General features: G+C 52.6%; 1 protein-coding gene across 4 annotated transcripts in view; it reads left to right on the forward strand.

The window, feature by feature from the left end:
- TRERF1 (transcriptional regulating factor 1) overlaps positions 1-13,704 on the forward strand; it is a 209,376-nt gene that overhangs the window by 176,610 nt on the left and 19,062 nt on the right. For all 4 annotated transcript variants that reach the window (XM_047103296.1, XM_047103295.1, XM_047103298.1 and 1 more), the window contains 5 exons: positions 2,352-2,739; positions 3,450-3,516; positions 5,351-5,490; positions 5,623-5,726; positions 7,241-7,316. In XM_047103296.1, the coding sequence (XP_046959252.1) occupies positions 2,352-2,739; positions 3,450-3,516; positions 5,351-5,490; positions 5,623-5,726; positions 7,241-7,316 (775 nt within the window). The remainder of the gene's footprint in view (positions 1-2,351; positions 2,740-3,449; positions 3,517-5,350; positions 5,491-5,622; positions 5,727-7,240; positions 7,317-13,704) is intronic.

The raw sequence follows: 13,704 nt of genomic DNA on the forward strand, positions 1-13,704 counted from the left end.
AACAGGCAGAAAGATGAAATGACAGAGCCGGGCTCCCCCTTTGCCCAGGGAAGTTCCTGATTTGGTAGGAGGGACACGGTTGCTACCCCTAGAGAAGTGTCAGCCTGAAGCTGGACACAGTAAGACACCTAGTCACATGGGGATCAGAGCCCCACGCAGCACCCCCTGCTCCAATTCAGACAGTGAGAGAAAAGCCAGGGCAGAGAAGAAACAGTGATCCCCTGCGTGTGGCTGGATGGGAGCACCCCTGGGCAGCTAAAGTAACCAGGGGGCTGGGGAGGTGCGAGGGAGTTTGGTATGAGTTTGCTCAGCAGATCACCATGAGGACAGTTCTGAGCAGGGTTTTAAAGGCATTGATGGAGCTGGCTGTGCGGAAAAGGTGAGAGAGAACTCATAAGTAAGGAGATAACGCTGAAGAAGAAGCATGTAGCTGGGATTGAGTGAACACAAGCAAGGTCCTGACACTTGACTTAAAGAAATTAAAATATCTGGGGAGGACCCCTGAGTTCTAATCCCCACTCTACTACTAGCCAGCTGGGGATGCAGGCAAGTGAAACCCTCCCCCTCACAGAGCTTGGGTTTCCCCCCTGAGCTTGGGTTTGGACTCATCATCTCCCTGTTCTGGGGGAGCTTTTAAAACCTCTGTGAGTGGTCCCGCCTCCAGAGTCTGAATAGATTGGTGGAAGTGGAACCCTGCAAATGCTTCCTGTCAGGTGACATCCAGGTCTGACATTCTGGGTGGCTTCTCTTGCTCAGGTTCTCAGAGCCTTGCCTGGAGTTGAGAGTTGGAGTGACAGGACCAGAGGCTCAAGTAGAGGGAGCCCAAAAGGGACCTTTGACCCTGTGATCAGAGGTCTGGATTCCGGTGCAGGGTTGAAGTCATGCAAGGTCTGCATGTGCTCAGATGGCCTCATCAGTTACCCAGGAACAGGATATATAAAGCCTTAGGATTGCTTCCCAACTTGGGGGGCATAGATGTCCTCTCCCCATTGTCCTCAGACCTCTTTCTCTGCCTCAGCCTCAGATGGTGAGGAGCCCTCTGGTGGGGAGAGGAGACAGGTTGTGGCACTCTGGCCTAAGGAGAGCCCCCCTGGGGGTGAGCTGGGAGCCTGAGCCGGAGGGGGGTGGGGCTCTGCCCCCTCTTCTTTCCTCACCTCTCAGTTTCTCTGGACTTCCTTCCCAGGGGCTGGGTTAGCACTCCCGAAGACAATGAACTAAGGGACAAACAGGAGGGGTGGCAGTGGGAGCCCAGAGCTGAGGGGTGACTGGAGCATGTCAATGGCCTGGAGGCAGCTGGTCACATGACCATGGCCAGCCCTTCCCATCACCCCTTGCTGCCTCCTACTCAGATGCTACCCTGGGCACAGGAATTGCCAGGAACTACAGCTGTGACAGGCACTGGCCTGCAGGGCCTGGGAGGGTGCCACAGACTGTCCAGAACTTTTCTGCAGGTATCCCCACTGCCTCTCCCAACCCCACTGTGTGGCCTCCCCAGCCACACCCAGCTCTGGGTTCTTCTGGGCTGATGCTGGCACACAACCCACGTCTGTTTCTGTTTGGCTTTGGCATGCCCTGCTTATCTATTTGTGTGCATATGTTTACTTATTAGTATATATGTATCCACGTGGCAGATCTTCCTTCCAGACTATGCTTGGTGCGGCTGCCATAAAATAAACGAACGCTGCTGACAGGAAGCAACACAGGAGAGAGGCTTGCTGCAAATGAGCTACCAGGCCTGGGAGCATAGTGAGGGGTGGTGAGGGGGGAACTCGACCAAATCCATTTTTAGGAGAGCAGAGGGCCTTAAAGACCATAGATGGCTCTCGTTACCTCGCAGGAGAGCCTGGTGTGTGGGTCACTGGCCCTGGGAGCCTTGGCTAGGCCTGTCCCCCTCGCCGCAGCCTCTGCCCAGCTTCCCTGCGTGGATTATTCTTGTCCCCTTCTCAGAACATGTGTTATCTGTCCCCGATGTCTGTCCCCTGGGAGCGGTGGGGAATTAAAGGGCCCACTCAGGCTGGATTCCGCTCACCAGATGGGAATGCAGTGATAAGCAATAAAGAATGTGAATTTATTCTTTCTTGCCCACCCACCATTCCTACCACCCCCATCTCTCCCCAGACATTAGGGATTTCCTCCCAACCCAGAGTTTTCTCCCCGGTCAAGCCACGGAACTCGCCCTGTGGGAAACGGATGGGGCTGCTTTTCAAGGGAGGGGATGCGGGGGAGGGGGGGCGGCGGACAAGTGGACAGGCGGCCCCCCGTTAGCGCGGAGGGTCCCCTTCCCTCAACCTGTGGAAACGGCCTGCGGGGAAGGCCTGAGTGTTCGAACGGGCCCATTCTTTCCGTTCCAGGAAATTCCCAAGAAGCATCAGCCGGCCCCGGCCAAAGCCGAGGAACCCCTCAGGACGTTGCCGGAGAAGAAGAAGTTCCGGCACCGGCCCGAGCCGCTCTTCATCCCGCCACCGCCCTCCTACCCCGCCAACCCCGCCGCCGCCTCCTACTCGGGCGCCACCCTCTACCAGAGCCAGCTGCGCTCCCCGCGCGTCCTCGGGGAGCACCTGCTCCTGGACCCCGCCCACGAGCTGCCCCCCTACACGCCCCCGCCCATGCTGAGCCCGGTGCGCCAGGGCTCGGGGCTCTTCAGCAACGTCCTCATCTCGGGCCACGGCCCCGGTGCCCACCCGCAGCTGCCCCTCACGCCCCTCACGCCCACGCCGCGGGTGCTGCTGTGCCGCTCCAGTGAGTCCCCGCCGCCCCTCGGGGCCTGGCCCTGCCGGGTCCCCGCCGCTGCGGGAGGGGCTCCCTTCCTGCCGTGGGGGCGCATTTACTCCACCAGCTTCTGCCGTGGCCCCGCTCCATGCAGCACGCCCTGGGCCGGGTGCCAGAGGCAGAATAAGTGTGCGGTGCTTACCCTCGAGGCAATCCCAGCCCAGCTGGGGAGACCCCAAAGCCGTGATTACGGTCTCTTTGGCCTAAGTGGGTGGTTCAAGTGTGCACACGCTGCCTGAGCCTGTGCCGTGCATAATCGTCTGAGGCACCCCCGCATCAGTGTACTAAGTAGATCTATGAATGGGGTTAGGTAGTATTTGCAAGGCCAGGCAGTATTTGCAAGGCCAGGCTTCCGCATTTTCTGAACATGCTGTGTAAAGATCAAGCACCGAGAGCCCGGTAGCTAGTATCTCTTTCTAGGGTGTGAATGGCTTCCTAGAAACAGTGAGCTTGGCAGACCAGAGTGGGGCCACTGGCTTCCTACCCTGTGTGAGAAATGAGTAACCCTAAGCCATTTAACACCACACACCAGCCAGTTCCTTGGAAACTCTAGGGGGTAACTCTGGCATGGGTTGGGCACGAGAGGGGTCCCAGTATGACTGTTTGGGTCGCTGCTCATTTGCTTTAGTCTCTTCGGTACCATTTCTTATTGACCGTTAACCTCTGGTTTTGTGCTTCAGACAGCATTGATGGCAGCAACGTGACAGTCACCCCAGGGCCTGGAGAGCAGACCATTGATGTTGAACCGTAAGAAAAAGCCAATTTTATTTTTAATGCTTTTTTTTTTTAATTTTTTTGACGTTTATGTATTTCTGAGACAGAGAGACAGAGCATGAGCAGGGGAGGGGCAGAGAGAGAGGGAGACACAGAATCTCAAATAGGCTCCAGGCTCTGAGCGGTCTGCACAGAGCCCGATGCAGGGCTCGAACCCACGGACCGCAGGATCATGACCTGAGGTGAAGTCGGAAACAACCGACTGAGCCACCCAGGTGCCCCTTAATGTTTATTTATTTTTGAGAGAGAGAGAGACAGGGTGTGAGCAGGGGAAGGGCAGAGAGAGGACGACACAGAATCTGAAGCAGTCTCCAGACTCTGAGCTGTCAGCAGAGCCTGATGTGGGGCTCAAACCCATGAACCGCGAGATTATGACCCGAGCCGAAGTTGGACCTTTCACCGACTGAGCCACCCAGGCACCCCCCAGTTTTTTTTATTTTTTATTTTTTGTTTTAGAGAAAGAGAGTGTGTGTGCGTGTGTGCACAAGCGGGAGGAGCAGAGTGAGAGAATCTTAAGCAGTCTCCATGATCAGGGAGAAGCCAGACACAGGACTTGATCCCGTGACCCTGGGATCATGACCTGAGCTGAAATCAAGAATCAGATGCTCAACTGACTGAGGATGAGGAACTTTTTTTTTTAAGTTTATTTATTTATTTATTTATTTATTTATTTATTTATTTATTTTGAGAGAGAGAGAGAGAGAGAGACGGGCAGAGAGAATCCCAGGCAGGCTCTGCACTGTCAGCACAGAGCCCGATGCGGGCCTGGACCCACAAACCACGAGATCATGACCTGAGCTGTTCAGCCGACTCAGCCACCCAGGCACCCCAAGGATAAGGAACTTTGAGAAGTACCACTTAATGAGAAGTTGTAGAAATTATAGGATCATGCTATTTCTCAAGTACTGGTGTTTCAAGGCTTTTGCCAAAGATTAACTGCATAATAAAAGCATGAAGCCCTGTATTCACTAGCTGTGAACCTAGTGTCTCTATATCCGGCTGTATGAGCCAGTTGGGTTGTGGCCACATGCTTGCACATCCCCAGTGACATTGAGGCAGCCCTCTCAGGGTGCCCAGCTCTCTACAAGGCTCCATCCAAATGCCCTTGCTTTCCCATCCCCTCCCTAAGATTCTTGGCTGGTCGTCCAAACAGGCTTGTTGAGTACTTAAGTTGTGGGGTGGGTGGTGGGGGGTATAATGGAAGAAAAAGGTGCTGTTTTCATAGATGAGCACAGAACATACCAGGCGGTGGCATGGTGAATACACCGAGTCAGGAATCAGAAAACCGGAGTTCCAGCCCCATTTTGTTACTTGACCTTGATCAAGTTAACCTTTCTAGGCTTTAGTTAACTCACCTATTAAGTGGGAATAATTGTCACTGCCTTGCTTACCTCACAGGTGTTTGTGAGATTCACATGGGATAATTTAGGTGAAAGTGGTATGAAAGGGATAACAGATATCACCCGCACATTGTATTTGTTCCATTTTTCCTGGTTAAATGGTGCCATCGGCCATACTCTGGGCAGCTGTTGCCTTGCAATTAGCACCCTCCCTGTCTCAGTTACAGCATGCTGTGACGATCCAGGCGGGCTTCTCCCCTGCTCCCTGCAGTATCTCTTCCCGATCTTAAAGCTGTTCCTCATCCCAGTGAAAAGGCCATGCCTGGAATCTTAGGATCACACAGTGAGGAAATGCCCCTGCATTCTTCCTGCAGAAGGAATTGGTTTCCTTCTTTTTCAAGTTCCTGACAGTTGCTCTTGAGCTCAGATTGAAGACCACTCTGTTGTTTTCCTTCTTGTCATTAAAGACGCATCAACATTGGCTTGAGGTTCCAAGCAGAGATCCCAGAACTTCAGGATGTCTCCGCCTTGGCCCGGGACACACACAAGGCCACACTGGTATGGAAGCCCTGGCCAGAGCTGGAAAACCATGACCTCCAGCAAAGAGGTATGGGCCCATGGGAAGAAGTGGGTGGGAAAGGCTTGATCCTCTCACAGGGGTCTCGGACTCCAGGATCGTTCTGTTTGTTCATGAGACTGAGCTCTCTCTGATGCAGTGACTTCTCATTGTTCCCATCAGTGGAGAATCTCCTGAATTTATGCTGTTCGAGTGCGTTGCCCGGTGGAGGGACCAATTCTGAATTTGCTTTGCACTCTCTCTTCGAGGCCAAAGGTGATGTGATGGTAAGGAACCGTGGAAAGAGGGTTCACAGTTAACATTCTTCGTGTCAGAATTCTGGAAAGTATTTTCCTGAGTTTGTGTTGTCCCACATACCATAAAATCAGTTGTTAAGATCATGACCAGTCAACATGCCACCATGTTCCTTAGCTCATTGAGTAGGTGAGGATTTAAAGCCTTCAGGGGGGACCTGCGGTTGGACTTCTGCTTAGACATCTGTTCCTAAGTAATAATTATGGTCGCATCTGTCTAGGGAAATGAGAATTTCGTTTCAGCAGTCTTATAATTCCCATCAGAAAACTGGCCTCCGGTGATGGCAGGTAGAAAGCCTTACTGAAACAAGACGTGACCTATTATGCCCTGCTGATTCTTCTTCCCTCCTATGGAGTCAGCCAGTTTGGTGTTCATAGAACTGTTTTCTCCCCTAACCAAAGTGAAATGTCGCCTGTGCACCAACTGGTGTCATTCTTCCCCCTTTCGCACAGGTCTTTGGTGTCCCCAAACCAGCACTTTGGTGCCATTTTCCTAGGATCCAGAGCTGTTTGTCTGCTCCCCGCCCCCCGCCCCGGATTCCTGGCAAGAGCACTGTGTCACTAACCTCAGTTTCCCCTTTAGTAAACACAGGGTTTTCGTACCAGATCTAGCCTCCTCCTTCTTGATTTTATGAAAGTGTGCAAGTAAACAAATGTCCCAGTCCTGTCTTCTCTTGAGATTATTGGTAGCCTTCGAGGATTTTCTAGAATGTTAGAGAACTCTCCTTAATCCTTTAAGCTAAGTGTGGCAGTAAAGCACTACTCGAACTTTCCACGTGCACACAAATGACTTGGGTCATCTTGTTAAAATGCAGACTCTTATTCAGCAATTCTCAGGGCAGGGCCCAAGGTTCTGCATTTGTGACCAGCTCCAAGGGGAGATGCCTGTGCTGCTGGTCCACGGACCACACTTAGAGAAGCAAGATTGTAGACCTTGGCTCTGCCCCTAACCCATCTACTGTCCACGACGTGCGCCATTTTTTTAAAAAGTCAACAAGGCTAAAGGAGGCATATTTCTAGGCTTCTCTGGAAAGACAGTGTGTAGTACAGTTATTACTAATAAAACTGTTTATGTTAAGTTGTAATTGAAACATGATTTTTCTGCAAAAACAGTTCCAAACCACCCACTCATTTCTGTGGAGCCTCTCCCCCGAGATTCAGTCTCCATTCAGAGGAGGCCCCACCACCTCTCAGAGGCCAGGGCCTTCACCAAGGAGGGAGCGGGGTCTCGACCACCGCCTGTATTTTTTTCTGACATGACCAACTGGCCGCAGGCACGGGCTGGGGGAGATGTTCGAGTGGTGAGCCCTGTGGGGCGCTGGCCTGAAAGGGAGCCTCAGTTAGGGGAGTCTCCCTCTGGGTTTCCTTCTGGCACCCCCAGCTCCTGCCTCTGCAATGCTGACTCCTTTTCCCTCTTAGGTAATGGCCTTCCTAGGACGCACAGCCCCGTTACTGACTTTCGCCTTTTCTCTCCCATGGGTCTGCAGGCTGCTCTGGAAATGCTGCTGCTGCGGAAGCCAGTCAGGTTAAAATGTCATCCTTTAGCAAATTACCACTATGCCGGTAGGTCGCCAGGAGCCTTGTGCCCCATTGCTTCCTGAGAGTGGGCTCTTTGCATGTGTGGTGGTGTCGCTTTTTAATAATAAGATAGACCAGTCCTGTCCTAATCGCCACTCGTGAGCTCAAGGCCCCCTGGGATGCTGCTGGCGGAACAGCTGTGTCTGTTGGCTGTTTGTCTAGGCTTGGCCCCGCGTGGTTGTGCCAAGGGCTGGGTGATAGTGGTCAGTGCCTGCACGTGTGGCGGCGACACTGGTGTACTGGGGAAAGGAACCACAGAGGGGACAGCACGGAGACAACCACACTCAGCAGCCCCTCAGCTTTGGAATCTGTAGACGTGGGTTCACATCTTGCCTTCTGGAACCTTGGCTTCCTCGCCCGTGAAATGGGGCTCCTACTGCATCCCTTGCAGCATTTTTTGTGACAGAGATAGTAGGTGTAGCGCAATGCATGGCACATTCTAGTAGCTCTTGTTAGTCATCTATTAAGTATTGTTTGCTGTGTACGAGAAACTGTGCTAAGTGCTAAGATGAAACCGTGACTATGACAGACATAGACAGAGTCCTGCCTCATGCAGTTTGGGGGTCTGAGGAGGAAGCAGTCATTCAATAACAGATCACACTCGTGGCAGGAGAAAGCTACTATAAATATGCATATACGGTACATGTGCACACACGTGCGTGCATATGCACGTGTGTATGCGGGTACAGGTAATACGCACATTACAGGCACATATACAGAGTGTGTCCTCTGAGGGTATGGGTTAATGATGGCATCACCAATAACAGGGGAAGGAGAAAACACGTTTGAGAGTTGAGTGTAGTGAGAATCATGAGGAGAGAAGGCAACAGATGGCTGGGGGGCCTGCGGTGACAAAACGAAGTTGAAGTCCACATCTTAATTTCCGGTACCTGGTAGACCCATCCATTCCGGGGGTCTCCACGAACCCTGCCTGGGTTCTCTATTTCAGAGGGGGCTGAATCCTCTAATACTCCCTTGATAATCATTTGATGGTTCCTTTAGAGCTTTGGCCAGACCCTGCATAGTTAGGTGCTAAGTCCTTAAGTGGGCTTGGGGACCTAGTCATACCTTTTCTAGTCCTTGGTCCCAGTGGCCAGATGTGGCCTAAGGTGAGGGCTGCTTTACATACCAGCACATTCTTGATGGGCCTGCCCCTGCCCCCCCAGCCACCCATGCCCACCACCTTTTGCCTCACTCAATGTGCTTCTCCCGTGAGCTGGCCTTCCCGCCTGTCATCACAGCGGGGAGTGGCCTCAGAAGCCACTCACCTGAGCACAGACAGCCCTGGATGTCCGCCTGTGGATCAGTGTCAGCACACAGGCCGCTACTGGAACTAGACAAGCACAAAATGGACACACGGATAAGAAATCCATCGTTTAATTGGGGCCTAAATGAGCCAGTTTCTTAATATTGTCTCCATCATTTCCTGCTTGGTGTCTGCCCCGAGTGTGGGTAGGAAGATGTGGGAGTTCTCTCTAATCTGCCATGGAAACAATTCAATCCTCTTAATTCCCAGCGTCATCTGCTGCCCATTAAACCCTGACAGGCTGTCCAGCCTCCTGGAGCCTGTCTCAAGCTTCTTTATATAGTGGGCGAGATGGTTGATGACAGGGAGCTTCCCAACCATCTGCTGCGACTGCCTTCGGCCCTCAGGGTGACCGGGATGGCCGTCACCTCTGGGCTGGGGCAGCTCCAGCTGTGAGCAACCTCATCTGAGACCCAAATCCCCTCCAGTTCTCCCCAGCGTACTAAGCAAGCATTACATTGTTTTATGTGTGTCATGACATAATAAAATTTGGAAAGCTACGGACCGGAGGCCACCCCCCACCCGTGAACAAAACAAAACAAAAACGCTAAGATAATAGTAAGAATTTTGAAACTGGAAGCCCCTCAGCTCTGCTAAGATTACTGATCTTTTGGGGTCCCTAGCTAACGTGTTCCCCATCCACGGCCTCCTTCCCCCACAGGCAGACCAGGAAACCCTCTGTTGCCTCCTGGAATCTTTTGACAACTAGGGGCAAGAGAGGGGGAGCTGAGGTATGAAGGGTTGGTATTCCACTAGCTGTGTGTCCTCAAGAAAAAGGAACTCACCTGTATCTGCCAGACATCTGCCTTCTCCAGGAAGTGATCACAGACTGAGCCCCAGAGAATCTTGTAGAACTTATGAGCCCAAAGGTCAGAGGTCACCGGTCTCTAAAGTCTGGCCTGACTCCATCCCTTAATAGTTTCCTTCCAGGCTACAGAGGAGGCCCCAGAGGATACCCCTAGTTACCAGCCACTACCTCCTTCCTTCGATTTGGTTCCAGGGTGTGAGTGAATCCCATCCCCATGGCTCTGTCCTGCCTTGGCCTTTGTACCAAGCCCTGTAGGGTTGCTCTCTAGTAGGACTCTGTCAGGTCAAGTCAGCATCACCCAGATACTGTCTTCTGGATCGCCTTTCACTTCGGCTCCGTAGCTATGGCCAGTGTCACCCCATCCCAACTCCCCGCCCTGGAGGCAAGGCAGAACGACTGAGCTTGGGGACAGAGGCTACAAGTTCGGGAGAGACAGAGACCCAGGCCTGTGAAAATCACTTCCCTTACTTCACTCCTGACTTCTCCCATCCCATCTCAAGCCATTCAGTAAGAAAAGGAAAAAGTGACCAGTGCTGGGGCCCAGGAGAGACTCCAGTGTGGGTGGGCAGCTCACCCGAATCGGGAGACTGCTTGCCGAGGCCAGAAGAGCCCTGTACAAGATCCGTGGAGGAAGGTGCTGTTGCGGGGGCTCCCGGCACACTAATCCACACCCGAGCACTGGGCCCAGCCCTCTCTCAGCACCCTCCACCCATGTGTGGGTAGCAGTTTGCAGAGGCTCTCCCTGTCAGCAGTTGGATTGGGTGGGGACGGCTTGAGCATCGGGGAATCAGGGTGAGGAGGACGCCTGGTTGTGATTAAGGGGCTTGCTGCATCCTTGGTTTTTCCATCGAACTGGTCATTCTTGCAGATGGGTGTGGACACTGGCCTTAGCTTCCTGGTAAGAGTGCAAAAGAGGCCACTGTCTGGCTCCCACACAGCCCAGGTGGGCCCCAAACACCGACCCAACTCCCGACTCCAGACTTGCAGGATGCCTTGAGGAAACACCCGCTCGGTTGGGGAAGGCCTGTTTGCAGTCTTGGAAGCTGCCCAGTTTGACGAGAAGACAGAATTACGTACTCAAGAGAACGCTTTGCAAGAAACACAGCTGTAATGTCATTTTCCAGGCATTCTTAGCTCATGTCTCTGGCTGGAGAGTGGTCACCTCAAGGGCAGAACCTGATAATACTTGCCGGCTTTGCCTGATACAACTCTTACAAAGAAAGAGGCAGTGGACAAGCTTGAGGTCTGGATTCGGATGGAGGCCTCCCTTCCTTCTGCCTCCGGGGGGCTCTTTGGGGTCAGCCAACTACACCCTCCACCCCCGAAAAATCATTCATCCTTTTACCCACCGCAGAAAACCTTTCACAGAAATGAAGATCTGATTTAATTTAATTTTTAAAATTGTTTTAAGTTTTTATTTATTTATTTTGAGGCGGGGGACAGAGAGCGAGAGAATCCCAAGCAGGCCCCACGCTCTCAGCACAGAGCTGGACGTGGGGCTCGATCCCAGGAACCGTGAGATCATGACCTGAGCTGCAACCAAGAGTTGGACGCTCGACCCGAAGATCCGATTTAAAAACAATCCTTTTCCTGCAGCGAACATGTCTTCCTTGTGTATGTACAATAAGAGCACCATCACAAAAGTTTTTTAAGTCTCGGGAGGATGACAGAAGAGCCCTCTTTAGAAGATTCTGTGCCCGATGCTCTCATCCCTCCAGTTGTCCTTTTAATTGCCCGGGTTCGCTATAGATCGCCCCAAATTTAGCCACAGTCCAGAGCCTGTTTCCCAGCAACTGGAGTTCAGAATATTTTTCCTCTGGATACTGTTCAGCACCAGTTTCCTCAGTTAATTAGACCCCTTGTAATTAGCCTTAATCGGCTTGTTAGGGACCCCTGCTGATAACAGCCCGATAGCCAGGAATCCCCAGGTAGTACAAATGTGCTGGGGGAATGTCAGTCCACTGACCCTGTGTGCATGCTGACTGGACAGCAGGGAGAGCAAGGGGAGGCTTAGAGGCAGCTCCCTGCCTCGGTTTCGCATTTTATCCTGGGCTTTGCCCAAGACACAGTATCCAGCGAGGGCTGGCTTAGAACCTTGTCTAAAAATAAGAAAAGTGCTCCCATCAGAGACTCCAGGAATGAGACGCCTGAGCCTTTCCTTGACAGGATTACAGAAGGAATTCAGGGACCGGGAGCGCCTGGCAGCCGAGTAAGGCTGTGGGATTACACGTCCACAGAACAAAGAATACCAGCAAGGACCCACAGTCTTCACCAGTGCCACTAATTCATGTCAGCAGGGGACAGTGCGTGTCCCGTAGCCGTGAGCTGACTTGGAATCTCCTCTCCAAGTGGCCGGTGGCATTCATTCTGCACCTACTTAGGACCGGACGCTGCAGCCCCAGTCACAGAAGAGGAAACCGAGACCCAGAGAAGTTGAGTACGTTTGCCTGTGGCCGCAGGAACCGTGAGTGGCAGAACCAGATTTGCAGCCTGTGGTCCCCTGACTAAAACCACCCCTTTTTATCACACCACGGTGACCTTATCTGAGAAGAGCATACTCCGGTGTTCCCAGGCTTTGGCAAGGGTGGATTCCCGGCTCCATGGGCAGTCTCGTGATCAGGAGGTCACGAAGACGGAGCCCGCTCTCGTGTGAGTGTGAGAATGGACTTGCTTGTCTGGCCCTGCCTCTGCCTCTCACTTCACAGACACCCTTGCTGGACAGACACCCGTACACAGCGCTATGTTGCGCACTCAAGCGCAGCCCCGAGGACCACTTAGAGGAGCCGTCTCTTTCTGCCCGGCCCCTGCGGCCCTCAGAGTGGGAAAGTGCAGCCCGCTTCCAAGCCAGGGCTGGTAGAATAGAACGAGTGCTTGGGTGGGGGAGACCGAAGAGCCCATCACAGAGCAGCAGCCCTAAAAACCACCGAGGAGTCAGCAAGAGTCATTCCCTTCTTCCATGAGGCTTGGGGTCCCCCATAACAGATGGGCCAGGAAGCAACTTCATGTTCTGTGGAGTTGCAGCTGGCGAGCCATTTGGGGGCATGCAGGGATTTGCTTCCTAAAAGTAGATCTGGGCGGGGCACCTGGGTGGCTGAGTCTGTTAAGCGTCCAACGTCGGCTCAGGTCATGATCTCACGGTTCATGGGTTCAAGCCCTGCATCGGGCTCTGTGCTGGCAGCTCAGACCCTGGAGCCTGCTTTGGATTCTGTGTCCCCCTCTCTGCCCCTCCCCTTCTCTCTCCCTCTCTCTCTCTCTCTCTTAAAAATGAACAGAACATTAAAAGTAGACCTGGTCATGTAACACTGCTGCTTGGGCAGTAATCACATGATGACTCCACTCGTGGTGTGGTGTGGTGTGGAAGGAAGTGCGTCCACCATAGAGACTGGGTGCTGGCCTAAGAAGGCTGCGTGGCCCTGTTAGTATCCCACCAGGTCTTAGAGGCACTCTAACTCTAGGAGACGTATAGTCTGGCTGAGAGCAGAAAGGATTCTTCTTGATCTAATTGGGTGATTCCCCATCCGAGCTGCAACTGAGAGCTGCACGGGCTCTGGACCTGCATGGGCTCTGGACCTGCAGTGGGGTAGCTTATCCAGGGACAGCTGCTGTGACATGTCCCCATCATGATCCTCTTCCACCATTATATATCTTTTAAGTTTATTGATGTTGAGAGAGAGAGAGAAAACCAGCAAGGGAGGAGCAGAGAGAAGGGTGGGGAAAGAGGACCCTAAGTGGGCTCCGTGCTGACAGCAGAGAGCCCGATATGGGGTTCAAACTCACGAACTGTGAGATCGTGACCTGAGCTGAAGTCGGACACTTAACTGACCAAGCTACTCAGGCACCCCCTCCGTCGTTGTGTTTCTGATTCCTATTACCTCTTGGCTATTTTGATGGATATCTAAAAAGAACCTTGACTGCTCTTTGGCCATTCAGCTAAACTGTTGGTTAATCCTTTCTGTCTCTTTCTACCTTTGCTCCTGAGCAAGGGGAGCGTATGGGAGCTGGGACCCCATGGCCTTGAATATTAGACAGAATTTGAGGAACACTGATGGAACCATTCCAGAACCCCAAATCCCACTAACCTCCTCTGTTCATGTCCACTCCAGCAAAACTTCTCCAACACTCAAACTCTCTTCTCCTTCCTGTCATGACGGTTGCACAACCGGAAATGTCCCAGCCTCCAGAACTTGTGGAAGATGCTTCTTTCTGCTGGGGATTAATCAAAAAGCTGCTTTCCTTCCGGAAGTAAAGATAACTTTACA

This window comes from Lynx rufus, unplaced genomic scaffold (genome assembly GCF_022079265.1).
Source record: "Lynx rufus isolate CCGP_SWC_20201006 ecotype Redwood Valley unplaced genomic scaffold, mLynRuf1.p SCAF_6, whole genome shotgun sequence".
NCBI classification, from domain to species: domain Eukaryota; kingdom Metazoa; phylum Chordata; class Mammalia; order Carnivora; family Felidae; genus Lynx; species Lynx rufus.